This window comes from Typopeltis vanoorti, chromosome 10, assembly GCF_054136105.1.
Source record: "Typopeltis vanoorti isolate ZY-2024b chromosome 10, IOZ_Tvanoo_1.0, whole genome shotgun sequence".
In the NCBI taxonomy this organism is placed as follows: Eukaryota; Metazoa; Arthropoda; class Arachnida; order Uropygi; family Thelyphonidae; genus Typopeltis; species Typopeltis vanoorti.
Genome location: NC_143558.1, coordinates 42624690 through 42641503, shown reverse-complemented (window position 1 = coordinate 42641503; position 16814 = coordinate 42624690). Strand labels below are relative to the sequence as shown.

At 33.7% G+C, this 16814-nt stretch overlaps 1 protein-coding gene across 3 annotated transcripts in view; it reads left to right on the top strand.

The window, feature by feature from the left end:
- Positions 1–16814, top strand: part of Xpd (general transcription and DNA repair factor IIH helicase subunit Xpd) — a 475287-nt gene that overhangs the window by 307740 nt on the left and 150733 nt on the right. For all 3 annotated transcript variants that reach the window (XM_090399654.1, XM_090399651.1, XM_090399652.1), the window contains exons 16-17: positions 3183–3284; positions 15706–15769. In XM_090399654.1, the coding sequence (XP_090255780.1) occupies positions 3183–3284; positions 15706–15769 (166 nt within the window). The remainder of the gene's footprint in view (positions 1–3182; positions 3285–15705; positions 15770–16814) is intronic.

The window sequence follows — 16814 nt, the reverse complement described above, 5'->3', positions numbered from 1 at the left end:
AACTATTTATTTTAAAACAAAATGTCAAAATCCTTTATATTCTTCTTCATCTTTTTAATCATCAAATATTTCATTTATAAATTCATCTGTAGGGATTGCATCATCACTGTAGCAGTTGTCGTCATCGTCTTCATGCTTTCCATTTTGTTGTGCGTCATCCTCGCTTTCATATATGATCTTCGGATCCATCCATTGAATTACTTATTCCACATTTAAGAAATGACCATTGAATCATTTCAGATATCGAATCCCATGCTTCTTTAACTCAGCTGGTGACTAGGGTGATCTCAGGCTTCTGAAAATTCCCACCCTTTGTCATCTTCACCAAACCAGATGACATCCATTCTCTCCATTTTTCACGTAAGCGATCTTTAAATGGCTTATTCAAGCTGACATCAAGTGGCTGCAAAACAGAAGTTAGACCACCCGGTATGACTGCTAAGTCTGTACGTAGCTCACATGCTTTCTCTTTGCTTGCCTCTGTTAAATGCGCCTGGAACATATCCCAGACTAGCATGCTTTTTGACGTAACAAGCTACCTGGACATATGTTCCATACTTGATCCAGCCACAATTGTACACCTTCTTCATCCATCCAACCTTTCTGATTGGCACGAACAATTACACCTGGTGGAAATTTCATATGCTTCGGAATTTTCTTCCTTTTAAATATCACTGTCGGCTTTAATTTGGTTCTGTCTGCCATGCATGCTAGAACAACGGTAAAATGCGTTTTTTCATGTCCCGTTGTTTTTATGAAGACACCCTTTTCACCAACTGAGTTTACTGTTCGATTCCCAGGCATATCAAAGTACATGGACGTCTCATCCATATTGCTAATTTAGGAAAGTTTATATCCGTGACACTTCTGTAATTTTATGATAAATTTAAGGAAGGACTGAACTTTTTCTTCAAGCTGCTTTGGTAACTTCTGCGCAATTTTTGTTCGGTGTTGTAATGTTAATGCTTTGCATTCCATAAATCTGTTGCACCATCCAGGTGAAGCAAGAAAAGATGAAATACTTGGTGTGTCCTTGAATTTACCATTCTTGAGTTGTAGAGCTCGAAAACGAATTGCATTTCTTGTTACTATAATACCATCTTGTCGTTGCGTCAAAATCTATTCATTTAGCTCTTCTTCGAGTTCTGGAAAGGATGGTACATCTCCACGACAGGCACGTTTCGTTTTGGGGATTTTTTCAAGACTGTCTTTTTGCTTATGCCAAAGTCTAATATTACTCTTTGCTACACCAAATTCTCTCATAGCAACATTATGTTCTTCTGCAAACTGCACGACACGCAATTTAAATCCTGCTTCAAAAGATGAATGTTTCTGTTGGGTCATTTTCAGGCTAGGTTTGTTTAACAAATAATATTTAAAATAAACTCTGATTAAACAAATATACCTAACTATGCTCTATCATTCGGTGACCGAGCGCACATTTATGCGCAGATATGATGCGCGCTCGGTTGCCAGATGCAAGTGGGTCAAGTAGATTTGGTTGCATAGGCATTAGGTAGTATATATTGTGTGTGCAAGTCTAATAAGATGTTATATTTTTTTGGATCTGCATATAATGCGAACCCCTAATTTTAAGTAGTATTTTTTACCATAAATTTTTCGCATTATACGCGATAATATACGGTAAGTTCGGAAACTCAGCACTCACACAAAAGACATTTCTGGTCGAATAATTTATTATTCGACCAGAAATGTTCACATCTGAACATTTCTTGTTTTTATACTGTTATTTTTTCTTGAATAATATTTGTATATCTGAGATTTAATTATTATTTTTTAACTCTCTTATATACTTTTCTTTTTAATATGGTATTCGTTTTTATCCTACTTAACAATAAGTGATGATCACTTCCAGTTTCAAATCCCCTGTGTACTTTTGTATGCCAAACCAGTGTGATAATATCACTGTTAACAGTAATATAATCAATAAGATGTTTGTTTTCTTGTCTTCTCTTACTATGGATTAGCTCACCTCTTTTATGTTGAAATGTGATGTTAGTGATGACTAGTCCATGTGTTCTGAGAAAAAATCCAGCAAGCACTTATCACTATTATTATAGCTTTGACCTTTTCCTCCAAATTTTCCCAAAACATTCCTATATGTCTGGGATTCATTTTTTTATCATGCTGTTTAGATCTCCAACAAGGATCAGTTTTCGTGTTTTCTTTATGGGAGCTGCTTTCTCAAATGACTGGAAAAATTACTTTACTCTTCGCTTAAGGAGAACCTTTCTGTTGGACCATGAGACCATATGCTCAAATAAATTTCATTGTTCAATTTTCCATTTTGAAATTTGTCCACATAACTCCTTGACATTATTCCCTGATTACTAATTCCAAAATATAACATGCTTTATTTATCATTTAACAAGATCCCACCTGTTTTAATCTTCTTTGTCTCAGTATAACATGAAGTGTGTCCATATCTGCTCAAGCTCTGTTGTCAGTTTGACTCCTTCCTTGGAAGTTTCTTATGTTCATATTAAATTACTGCTGTCATTGAGTTTCTTTGAGTAACTGAGTCTTCACTGTTTGTCCTGATTTCTTGACAAAAATAGCAGGAAATCCTTATTTAATTGGGTGATGCCTCAACTGGCATGAAATTTCATCATGTTATACCATTTTTTTGGTTGAAGCCAATGCAGATTATAGTTTTGTTGGCTAAGTCTCATATTGCCAGCCCATCTGCATTCATTATCCAGTGGATACCTACTAATTGGGCACACTATATCAAAGTAAGATTGAACATTTGTTTAGAAACCCTATTCAGTTCTCCACTTCAAGAGTTATGTAGACATCTCCTTCAGTTAACTAGCTTTGGCTATTAAGTGACTCAATCACTGTACTTGTATGTATGTATGGGGTGTGTGTATTATATATATATATATATATATATATATATATATATATATATAGTACTGCATTTCTGTATGTGGGAAACTATAAAGTAATGGAGTGCTCACAATGATACTGCTAGTGTAATAGTTTGCAACATATAGCACATTGTAATTAATGAACCTTTCATGGGTGGAATTATCATTACAAAACAATTTACAAAGTTCTGTCAGTTTAATTAATTATATTATTATGTAGATATTTAAGATTCATAAAAGTCAGATATAAATTTTTACTTAAGGAAATTTTTTGCTCCTTTCTTCCAGACTTTATCTCCCTTGGACATGTATCCCAAAATTCTAGATTTCAGGCCAGTAATTTTAGCATCATTCACTATGACTCTTGCAAGGCCATGTATCTGCCCAATGGTAAATAAATTGATTTTTTTTAAATGAATTCAGAATAATTTCAAAATTTATATCTCATCATATATAAGATGTTATCAAAATATAGGAAATTTGTATTTTGGTTTTCTATTTATTGGATAGAAAAATTGAATAACGAAGTAAATTATATAATATTGTTGAACTTGAAGAGTTTTTGATTGAAATTTTCATGAATTGCAATTGTTATGATTTACAATACTTGACTGTAGCATTCAGCATATGCAGTGTTGCATTGTAATAGTGATACAATAAGAAAGCACTATGTGTGCATGTGCACGTGTGTGCCTGTGTGCGTGCGTGCATGCGTGTGTGTGTCAAATACAAGTCATTCAGGGCACCTGAATGACTTGTATAAAATTCTGTTACAATCAGTTGAGAAATCTCAATGACTGTTACGAAGGAATAGCTGACATGGAAATCCAAAATTTCTATTGGAAGCACCAGGCAGATTTTTATTAATAGCTTTCTGCAGTCTAAAGAAATTGCGTATAGATTTGGAATTGTAATACATAATTTTATAATTATATATCCAGCTGTTTCTTTTTAAGTGCATGGTTTATTTATGTAACAGACACTTTCCCTGAAATATTTTGAAGTGTATAACTTGTTTAAATTTTTTATTCAAAATATTAACAAATACATGAGACTTGCTGGAGTAACATATTTTGATATAAATACTAAAATAATGCATAAACTGGTATCTGTTTGATATATTTATCAATTTTATTCATGCCTGTGCCTTGTGGAAATGGTGTTTGTATCCATAGTACTTGGCTACCCAAAGAATGACCATTATAAGTCCAATTCTAGTTACTAACTAGAGAGCTTTTTTCTAAGCCTTTCATCAAATGATTCATGAGTTAGTTGATCTCTTGCATGAACAAGTAGGTTTTTTAATCTTGCAGCTCAAAAAAATCAATCTCAGAATCGCACTATTTCACAGTGGCACAGATATCCCTTGCTTAACACGGGATTTGATTAATGTGGCGAAATTAATTGCGGCAAGAGTTTTGATTAATGTGCCTTTAACGCTGCGAAGCTTGCAGCTGATCTGACAGATACATGCAAAATGTTTAATATAAATATTCTTACACAATTCAGTGTATAGCTTGGAGGTCATGAGTAGCTGTGCATTCATATGTTATGAGTGATATTCCGCACTGTTTTTTGCTGTCAGTTTGGTTTAACACATGTTATTTAAAGGTTTGTGATGTTTGACAGTAAATTGTATCTGAGAGATACTACAACCTTCGATATCAGTATAGTATGTTTTTTTTGTTTTTTTTTGTTCAATAATTTCTAAATTGTAACTGAAAATAAATAAACCATCATATATTACTGAAATAGAGAGCCAAAGGCTTATTTATCATACATGACCTCTGGGAGATGTGCTTTACATTATGGAAAATACTAAGGAAAGTGATCTCCACCTTTACTACGAGTTGCCCATAAGGTTGCTTATGCTTGCATCAGCCGAAACTTTTAGTTTCTATATATTCGGCACGAAACTCTTGTAGTTTCTATATTCGGCTATGAAATAATGTTGGATTCAATATCCACTTAATTTGTACCATCATGTATTATATTTGCTGAGTTTTTTCCTTTATGTTTTATTGCTTGTTTGCTGAGGTCTGGAGAGTCATTTTGCTTGTTATCGTAGAATTTATGCCGATAAGAAAAAAACTAAAACTGTTCAAACGACTCTTGATAACTTCTTTTGATAAAAAAAATTGCAGTAAATAATGTAGGTACAAGTATTTATTAAACATTTCCTTTGCATTCTTTCCTAAAAGAGTACCATATAAAACTAATTATTAATACAGTAATCGATCATGGACAAATTGTAATTTTTACCATTGATTATTACATTTGATTAACGTGATTTTGATACACGCAGTAACATCGAGGGATTAATTAACCGCATTAATCGAGGGAAACCTGTACTTAGTGTTAGGGACTGAGATGGTGGCAGTTGTCTGCCTAACTCGTCTCTTCAGATACTTATTTCCCTGTTGACTAAGGGTGGAGATATACTACCATCTTCAAAAGTTAGAGTTATGGTTAAATGGCCTCTCCTATGCTCTGTGAGGAATAAAAGGTAATAGTGGATTTTTTTTTTTGTTGTTGTTTTATTTTGAAATAATGTGGGTCTCCATTCGCATTAATTTTTAGTGAGACAGTACATCTACAGTATCTGTTGTGCTTAATGAAGAGCCATTGCTGAAGAAGCATACACATGGTAAGAATGTTCCTCTTCTTTTTGCTTCTTATTGAGAGGACAGTAATAAGGATGAAAAAGATAGCGTGATATTATGTGCTTCATGATAATAATAATAATAATAACAACAAATACTACATTTGTGATGTAATGAGGATATCTCAGTTAAGGAGAAACTAGCCTATGGTTGGGAAAAGTTAGCTCAGTGACTTTTTTTTTTAATTATCAACAGTTGATCCAGCCTTCAAAACAATCACCCATTAACCAACTCTTGCATGTCAACCGACTTCTCTGTAGAGCACCATGTAATATTACTTTGATTATTCCACCCTTCAATTATCCAAACTCACCATTTGGATAATCGAAGGGTCAGATAAATGGTAGATTACCGTATTTGAAGAATTTTAAAAAAGAATAGAAACAAACAGTAATTCTTTAAATTCTCTTATATCTTTTACTGATCAAACTATATTAATTACCTCTGTTCCTTTAGGATGAGTTGTAGAAATTGGATTGTTTTAGAAGAATTTAGTTGATATTGGATTTCGTAATAAGATTAAAGCTTTAAGAATAAAGAGGATTACTTCATTATTTATTTGATTTCTACTTGTTTGAGGAAGACCATTTGTTGAGTTAGAAGAGTTTGTTTAATATGGGGGGGGAAGCAGAAATCTTAATATGTTAAAGTGAAATTAAATAATCCCTTCTTGTCGTCATTTTATGTGTTCAGTCACAAGTCTTTTAGATAAGTAGATTATAGACTATTTTCATCACCTAGTGTAGGACCACCTCACTTTGTTTTTTTTTTTGTTTGTTTTTTTTTTAATCTAAATTGGCTTGAAAAAGATATAATATTTGGCCTCTACAGGAAGGCTCCCATGTTAACTTTGGCCTACTCTTGATGCCAATGTGTGCAATAGATCTATAACCTTTTCTGGATGGGATTCATATGTGTGTGTGTGTGTGTGTGTATTTTATTATTATTATTATTATGGACTACTGCATGGAGTCCTTAGACTCATTTAGGGAGGTCCTAAACATCATGCCAAGCACTATCCAACATTTGTGCAGCATCTATGATACTTTTGCTTTCAACTCATTCCCAGTTATGGCATCCATAACAGACACTGGCAACCTATTCCACTCATTCACCTCTCTCCAAGCAAAAAAAAATCTAGTTCTTACACCCTTACCAACTACACTCTTGCTCAGTTTTCAAGGATGACCCTAGTTCTCCCACCACCAGACCTGTTCTGAAAAATTTCCTCAGTATTAATCTTGTGAAAATCCTTCAATAATTTGTATGTAGGTGATATGATTCACCTCTTTTCTGCCTGTCAACCAATTTCTGTAACCCACAAATCTTCAACTTGTTCTCATAAGGTTCATTCCATAGACCTGCTGTCATCTTGGTCACTTGCCTCTGGATCCTCTCTACCTCTTCCTCATCACCAAGAAACCCAGGTGACCAGATCTGCATGCAGTACTCAAGAGATGTGGTCTTATCAAGGCTCGATAAACAGGAATAATAACATCTTGCTTGTCTCTGCTAGGCAAAGTATTCTTCAGTAACCAAGTTATACCCATATATGGTAGTAATGTACTCTAGGTTGCTCAACCAACCTCTCATGTATGAACTGAATATATATATATAAAAAAAAAAGTAATCTGCATGAGCTGCTTTAGCACGTTTGATATGTGCCCTCTAAACTTTAACTTGCTATCTATTAACACTCCTAAATCTTTGGCTTCATCAATTTCCTGGAGTACAGTTCCATCAGTGTAGTATACAGCTGGTAATCTTTTTGAGCCAAAATGCATAACCTTATATTTTGCCACATTAAACTGACATCCATTCCCTTTGCCCAGGCTGCCAGTCTATCCAGATCATCCTGCAAAATTTTAACATCATGTGTGTTAACTATTACTCCACCCAATTTTTTATCATCGGCAAACAACTGAACGATTCTTCTCAGATCCTTCCCTCTATCATTAATGTACAAATTAAATAATAGTAGTGGCCATGTGACAGAGCCCTGTGGCATGCCACTAGTCACAGTCCTTCTTCTGGAATCTAATCCTGAGTAAACTACTCTCTGATATCTCTCCATCAACCACACTTTGAGCCTCCTTTACGAGGGTGTGCTGAAAAGTTGCGATAATCACAATGAAGGAATTGAAGTAGAACCACGTAACTTACACATTATTCTACATATCCCCCACCCCCATGAAGTGTTGTACACTTGTTACAATGTATCTGCATCATTTGCAATCCTTTGAGAAAAGACTCTTTCCCTTGCCCAAACCAGTCCTCAGCTGTAGATAAGATATGACTTCATCATCTGGTAAATTTTGTCCCTTTCAAGTGTTTCTTTAAATTTGGGAATAGGAATTAGTCAGGGGCTAGGTCTGGCGAATAAGGTGGGTGAGGTAGACTTTGAAAGCCCAAGTTTTGTATTGTCTGTTGATTTCATGAGCAGTTGTGTTGTCCTGGAAAAGCACCCCCCCCCCCTCGCTCAGCATGCATTTTTCCTTCAGCACCTCCTTCAATTCTTTCAGAGCTGTTGAATAAACTGCTTCTGTAGCTGTTTCACCTTTTTTGAGATACTTGGTAAGAATTACACCATCCAAATCCCAAAAGACAATGGCAAGAACCCTCTCTACTGACTTTTAAGTTCAGAACCGCTTTGGTCGTGGAGAACCTTTTTGTCTCCACTCCATTGACTGCTGTTTGGTCTCTGGGTCATAGCGATGAAGCAAAGTTTCATCAACAGTCACAATATGAGCCAAAAAATTTGCACCTGATTTCTCAAAATGACCCAAAATCTCTTGCGATGACAGCACATGTTCTCTTTTGGTCGGCATTCAAAATTTAGGAATCACTTCGCTGAGAGCTTCTGCATTTCTAGATGTTGGTGGATAATAATGACCCCAATTCATTCTCTGGATATCCTCAGTCTTCACAATGTTTTTGGCTGGTATTTGTCTATCATCAAAGATCATTTCATACACTGCATTACTGTTGTCAGGTGTGATCACTGTGGAAGGTCTTCCTGACTTGGGGATATCTGTTGTCTCAGGATGCCCAGTTTTAAATTTGGCAACCCATCTGGCAACTGTTGGATATGCTGGGAAATGGTCGCCTAAAGTCTCACACAAAGTTTGTTGAATCTCAGTTTGCAGACTTTTCTGCAGCACTAAAAACTTGATGATGGTCTGCACCTCTGTGTCTTCGAATTTCTTCCATACCTCTGACAAGTCTTGTTATCAGGACTGGTGCTACCGCATGGACAAACTGGGCATTTGTGCAGGGTGGCAAATGGCAAGGGCAGCAAATTTTCATGAATTTATACAAAATTTTCAAGCGTATTATTTTTTTAATATTTTTTATTTATATTACACGGCACGAGTTTATATTATATAAATTTATATTTTATATTTATATTTATATATTTTAACTATTTATATTTATATTACGTGGCATGACTAACTTCATAGGGAAGCATTTGACAAATCTCGTTAATTATGTCGGGATACGGAAAAAAACGTTTATGGGGGGAGGGGGGACCTCAATACCATAAAAGAAAAGCGGAAAAAGACGCAAATATTAAAAAAATGAGTGGTTCCTTGAGTAAATTCTTAAAATCAGATAATTCTAACGATAGTGTTGGTGAAATAGTTGCTTCAACTTTACAAAGTCAAGAAACTAATGAGAAAAATGTAACATTAGAAATTACAGAAGAACTGATCTCCGAATCGCCAGTTTCCTAAGTGTTGGAAGAAAAATAAAATACAGAATCACGAGAATTTACAAGCACTAATGCTGCTAGCGAAACTCAAAGAAGTAAAATTTCGTACGATCCTGCAGAATGGTCTCAGATAATTAATGATTCATTTAGATTGTTCATGGTAGAGAAGGGACTGGTACAAATTTGTAACTCTGGCGAAGAAAATAAATTTAAATTTCCAAAAGACAGTCATGGTTGCCGTTTCAAACCATCATATTACAAAAGACAATTATATAATGGTGAAGTAGTGCAAAGGTCGTGGTTAATATATTCAAGTAAAAACAATACGGTGTTTTTCTTTTGTTGTAAGCTTTTTTCGACTATTCAAATTGCATTGACAACAGTAGGTAACAGTGACTGGAAACATTTATCAGAAATTTTAAATGACCATGAAAACAGCAAGAGTCATTTAATAGCTCATAACAAATGGATAAAATTAGAAGTTAGAGTAAAGTCTGAAACAACTATTGATGTGACCCAACAGAGAATCCTGAGTGAAGAAGTGCGCCACTGGCAAAATGTATTGGAACAGCTTTTGGCAATTGTGCAATTTTTAGGACAGCAGTGTTTATCCTTTCGTGGATCATCAGATAAAACTCTAGAAACACAATAATGGTAAATTTTTAAAACTGGTGGAATTAATAGCAAAATTTAATTCAATACTGTCCGAACATATATTGAGAATTCAAGGCAAACAAATCATTCAACATTATTTGGGCAAAGATATACAAAATGAACTCATTCATTTGTTAGGAAAGAACATAAAACAGAGTCTATTACGTAAGGTGAGACACTCAAAATATTATAGTATTATTGTAGACTAAGTGATATTAGTCATCTGGAACAAATGTCTATCATTTTGTAATACGTCTCTATAAATAAGGAAAATGAGCAAAAAAAGTAGAAATTTGTGAGAGTTTTTTGGGATTTTGTACCAGTTACTACTACCACTGGAGCTGCATTATTTTAAGTAATAATCGAGCAACTGGAAGTAAATGGCTTGTCAATTGATAATTTAAGAGGACAGGGTTATGACAATGGCTCAAACATGAAAGGGAAAAATTCTGGTGTTCAAAAACGCATTGTTGATATTAATTCTCGAGCCTTTCTCATTCCATGCAGTTGCCATTCTCTTAACCTGATAGTAAATGATGCCGTAATGTCATCAAAAGAAGCGATTTCATGTTTTGATCTCATACAAAAATTATATGTATTTTTTTCTGATTCTACACAGAGATGGGATGTAGTAACAGAGCTTACTAAATTAAGTAAGCTAAAAGCACTATCTGCTGCACATGGGAAAACCGTATAGAAGCCATTTGTCCCATTCGACATCAACCGGGAGATATTTGACTCTTTATTGGAAATTGCTGCTGATGAGTGTATGGTTAAAATAGACAGGAAGCTGAATGTCTAGCATTGAAATTGCAGAATTTTCAATTTCTCTCTTGTATTGTTACTTGGCATAACATTTTAAACTGTATTAATACTGCCAGTAAAATGCTACAACAAATTAATATAGATATTTTGGCAACTGTGTGTGAGTTAGTACAAGTTATACTTGTTCTAACTCACATACAGTTAGAAAGACACCGATCAGACGAAGGCTTCGAAATACCTTGAAAGAAGCAAAAGTGTTGGCAGATCAGTTGGATATTGTAGCAGAATTTGCAATTACTCCATCTGCAATACCAAGGAAAGCCAGAAGACAATTTAACTATGAATCATAAGATACCAATACAAGATCCCATTACAAAATTTAAAGTGGATTTTTTTTCCAACATGCTCGACATTGCGTTAAATTCGGTAAAAGAGAGATTTCAACAACTTCAAACACATAGTACATACTTTCATCTTTATATGGCATTCACAAATTACAAGAAATTGAGAAAAGTAATCTTGTTTTAAAATGTAAAAATTTAGAAAGTGCCTTATTATTTATAAAAGACATAAATGCAATAGAACTGGCAGATGAATTGGATGTTTTACTAGCTCTATTAAGAAAATAAGCACACACCCTTAGAAGTATTGAGTTATGTAAGTCAACATGATTTATTCCTGAACGTGGCAGTGGCTATGAGAATTTTATTAACATTACCAGGGTGGAAGGGGTGGTGAAGTGCAATACATAGCCTCTCTCACTCAAATGTCAACCTCACCTTCATGTGGTCTATCCTGGTCTAAAAGTACAAACGAGGCACTGGCGACCGAGTATGGGCGGTTTAACCTTAACACCCTAACAGAGTAAATGCTGTTAGATCTGCCTGTCCAGAGGCGTTAGGTAGCAGCCCTACCACTGGACTTACCCAGCGACAGGTTAGTAACTTGCCCTGGGGAAATTCAAAATACTTTCAAGTTTCATGCAAAGAAAAGCCGGACGGACTGTCAGGGAAAAGACCACAACCCAGGAAACGGTAAACGAAATTGGAAAAAGGAACACATAATGAAGATTGCAACATGGAATGTGAGAAGCATTGCACACAAAGAAGAAGAACTTGATAAACAACTAAACCAAGCTAACATAAAAATATGTATAGTAACAGAAACAAAGAAAAAACAAAAAGGTACAAAAGAAACAAACAACTATATACAAATCTACAGTGGGGTAAAAAAAGAAGAAAGAGCAAAAGCAGGTATAATGATTATGGTACATAAATCCCTAAAGAACAATATTGTATATTACAACTATTTGAATGAAAGACTAATAGAAATTACACTCAAGACATTAAGAGGCCACATAACAATAATTGGTGCATATGCACCAGAAGAGGGAAAAGAAGAAGACAGTAATATATTTTATAAAGAATTACAGAATGCCATAGATAAAACAAACAAAACTGACTATTTACTGCTAGCAGGAGATTTAAATGCCAGAATAGGAAACAAAAAATACAAAACAAACATAGGTAAATTTGGCGAAGATACATGTAATCAAAATGGTCGCAGATTGCGCGATTTTGTCATTTATAATAATATGAGAATAATGAATTCATTGTTTAAACACAAGGAAATACATAAATATACTTGGTCAGCCAGAGGATACAAATCAGTAATCGACTATGTTATCACAAATTTTAAATTAGCGGAGTTAATTTTAGACGTAAGAGCATATCGAGGCTTTGAATTAAACTCTGATCATTATATGGTATCAGCAAAAATTCGTTTTAAACCAAAGTGGCTAAAAACACATAGAATTGAAAATTCTTACCAGCCAAGCTACAAAATTTCTTCATTACAGCATCCTCAAGTTAGACTACAATATCAAAAATGCACAAACTTAAAAACAGAAACCACACATGAATCAAGGGACATAGAAGATGAATGGGAAAATTTGAAACAAATTCTCACAAAAGCAGCAACAGAAACCTTAGGAATAAAGCACAAATGGATTAGAAAAAGAGGACTACGAGACTGGAACAAAGAAATAGAAAATATAATAAAAACCAAAAAGGACAGTTACCAAAAATGGCTAAATTCCAAAACAATAGAAGCAGAGTATAAAAGAAATAGTGCAATTGCAAAACGAGAAGTAAGGAAAAAACATAGAGAAAGATGGAACAATTTCGTAACAGAACTAGAAAAGGATTTATTTAAGCCACAACCCAAAACCTATAAAGTAATAAAATACATAAATAAAGAAATAAAAGAAAAGATAAAAATCCAAACAATAGATTTAGAAAAATGGGTGACCTATTTCCAAAATCTCTGGACAGATGTGAACAATGAATTAAAATTTTATAAGACAAAGAATGACCTAATAGAAAATATCACAATGTTAGAACTGAAAAATATAATAAAGAAGATGAAAAATAGGAAAACGCCAGGAGAAGACAATATAAATATAGAACTCTACAAAAATGCAGGTGAAAAATTTAATGAAAGACTTTTGAAATTTTTTAATATGGTTTGGATGTCCGGAAAAACCCCTAACTCTTGGAAAAAAAGCACTGGTCATCCCAGTCTATAAAAAAGGAAATAAAGACAATTGCAATAATTATAGGGGAATTAGCCTGCTGAATACAGGATATAAAATATATGCAGGAATATTAAAAGAGAAACTAAGCAGCATTGTAGAAAACAAATTACTAGAAGAACAAAATGGCTTCCGAAAAGGCTGATCCTGCATAGATCCAATTTTTACTTTAAAATTATTAATAGAAAAGAGAAGAGAATTTCAAAAAGAAACACATGTGGCGTTTATTGATTATGAAAAAGCTTTTGACAAAATTAGTCGACAAAAATTGTTTAAAATATTAACCAATTTAAACATACCAAACCAACTTTTACAGTCTATTCAAGAAATATATACAGGAAATAAAATAGCAGTTAAATTAGAACACACCTCAGAATGGAAAGATATATTAACAGGAGTACGACAAGGATGTACCCTCTCACCTCTGTTTTTCAATATATATATAAATGAAATATTAACAATCTGGAAACAGCATAACCCATTTGGTATACAAATGACCCCGCAAATGAAGATAGATACACTACTATTTGCAGATGATCAAATAGTATTAGCTACATCAGAAGATGACTTACAAAGATCATTAAAATCATTAAATGATATCTCAAAGCAATATAATATGACAATATCCAAAGAAAAAACAAAAATAATGGCATTCAAAGGAGAAAACCCAATAAGAAGTAAAATAGTGATAGATAATAAAATACTAGAACAAGTAAACACTTTCAGATACTTGGGATGTGATCTATCATACGAAGAAGAAAAAGACATAGACACCAAAATATCAAACTTTGTCAAAGTAAATGGCATAATAAACAGTATATTTAAGCCATCCCTGGTACAAAAACACACTAGAATCAGACTATATAATATCTTGTCAAAACCAACTCTACTATACGGAAGCAAAACATGGACCATGAAAAGGAAAGATGAAAAACGAATTCAAACAGCAGAAATGAAGTTCCTCAGAAAAACAGCTGGATATACCAAGTGGGACCACAAAACAAATGAAGAAATCTTACAATCCCTAAAAATCAAACCAATTAATTACTACATAAGACAGTATAAACAAAAATGGCTCGAACATTTAAATCGAATGGACAACAGCAGACTACCAAAAATATTACACAGATACAAAATAAGTGGAAAAAGAAGAATCGGAAGACCAAGAAAGAGATGGCATGAGACCGGAACAGGCCACATGGCCTATATTCCATGTTAGGAAGAAGAAGAAGATTAACATTACCAGTAAGTGTTGCGAGCTCTAAAAGACGCTTCTCCAAATTAAAATTAATTAAAAATTATCGTCGATGTCTGAACAATGACTTGGTAATTTGGCATCCATTTCCATCGAACAAGAGCTTGGCACAAATTTAGATTTCAAGGAAATTGTTTATAATTTCCTTACAATTTCCTTGAAATTGTTAAATTTCAAGGAAATTGTAAGAATTTGCAGCCCAGAAAGCTCGTAAAGTACATTTTTAACATTTCTTAGCAGTGCGTTTTCGTGAGTGAAAATAACGAAGCGAAACTATTGTAGTAATGTAAGTGAAATTTAAATATTTTAAATAAAATTAAAATTTAAAAACATTGAAAATTTCTTCCCACTTCTAATAGGTAAGGCATTTTGAAAGGAATTTTTTTTTTTTATGTAGGGGGGATAAGGGATGTCAAATGCATGTCTTGCCCTGGGCGGTATAAACTCTAGCGCTGGCCCTACTTGTTATATATCCTAAAAAAATAAAGACCAGATTATTACAATTCAATGAAACATGGGGATTAAAGGGTTTTAAGATATGTTCTTTCTTGTGGTTATATCAGTTGCTTTAATATCAGTTTTGTTTTAGGTGTTTAGCGTAACTTTTTAGCCCCCATCATATGTAATGGAATTATTTCCCTCCCTCTCTCTTTATATATTTGCATACTTAACTGTCACTTGGATATTGCAGTTAATTTTGTCTTTGTGATCTGTTTTATCTGTCAACATGTATACTCCATCCAGTTTTTTACTATTTTGCTTCAGAGACCTGAGTTTCTAGGCAGCTTTATCTTTCCACTTCGAAGGATGCAGTGTTTGCTTCATTTCAGTGTTTGCTAAGTGGGCATTCTTTCACTCACAATTATGGGAAGAAGTTTGTTTATTGTTATGTTCCATATCATATGTATAGCATAACAGTTATACAAGTGATATTTTTATCAGACATTTTTGTACAGTAAATGGCATCATTGATCACTTCATCTTTTTTAAAAAAAAAAAAAAATTCTCTTCAAGATTGTTTTGAAAAACTTGATCTTGTGTAAATCAGTATGTTGAATAAGATTGTGAAGGAAAATATCTCAGTAACTATTTCTCATTATGAAATATGATCTAAACTATGGATAGATACTTCTAAATAATATTTTATAACTTTTTTTCCCCTTTATTAGATTGTCAGTAAGGGAAATGACCAGGTGGCTATTTCTTCTAAATTTGAAACAAGGGATGATATTGGTAGGTTGGCAACTTCTTAGTTGTATTTTTCCTTTAAAATTAAAATAAAATAAATAAATAAATAAAACATTCTCATATATAGAAATAAATGTCTGTTATCCAAGGAATGACAAGCATGAAAAATACTGAATAGCTACATTCTCTGTTTAAACTAATAGATAAATATTCTGATTTGTGCTTCTGACCAAAATACCCTTGCAATAAAAATTATTAACAATATACACCTCACCTGTATTCTGGTGGTGCTTCTTTATTACTATAATAGGAGAAATGAAGAGAGCATCTGATGTTAAAACAGAAACTATCAAGCAAGTTAAATGAGACAGTAGTAGTGCATGATGTGCAGCAGTTGTCTCTTTAGAGAGTCTGTGGGTGATTGTTGAAGAAGTTAAATTCTGATGTGTCATCATCATCAAATTCCTGTCATGTACCCTCAGGAGCTGTGTAGGATATTTTGATAGTACTAGATGAAAAGTTTACATTGCTACCAACTTAAAAATCAACAATTTTCCTCCGAATTAATCTGTTATCTGTAACTCCAGTATTATCAGTATCCTATACTTTGGTCTTCTAAACCACTTCTTACTGTATCACTCTACCAGGATCTTGTTCTCATGCTGGTGAAAAACACTTATTTTACTAACATCTCTTCTGCCATTATGTTTAAGTGGCCATACAACCTGAATGCCAACAATGACACATTTTTTCTAAATCTTTTTTTTTTTTAAATATTGTACTGCCATTGATACCACATCACTCCCAGAATTAATTTCTCAGAACTCTGATATCTGGGGGGTCTGCAGTCTTTAATTTCTAGCCCTGCTCTCAGATCCATAAGTTAAAATGGACTGGAACAGTCTTGTGTACAGGTATTTTACTGTTTTGACTAATTTCTCTCTTATTCTTTATAAATTTATTCAGTTGACTTCCTGCCATAACAACTTTGCTAATTTCTTTGTCCATTTCCACATTTTATTAGTTGTCTCCCCAAAAAATTGTGCCTGTCGAAATAGCTGACATGTTTAACTTGTTCTATAGATTTATT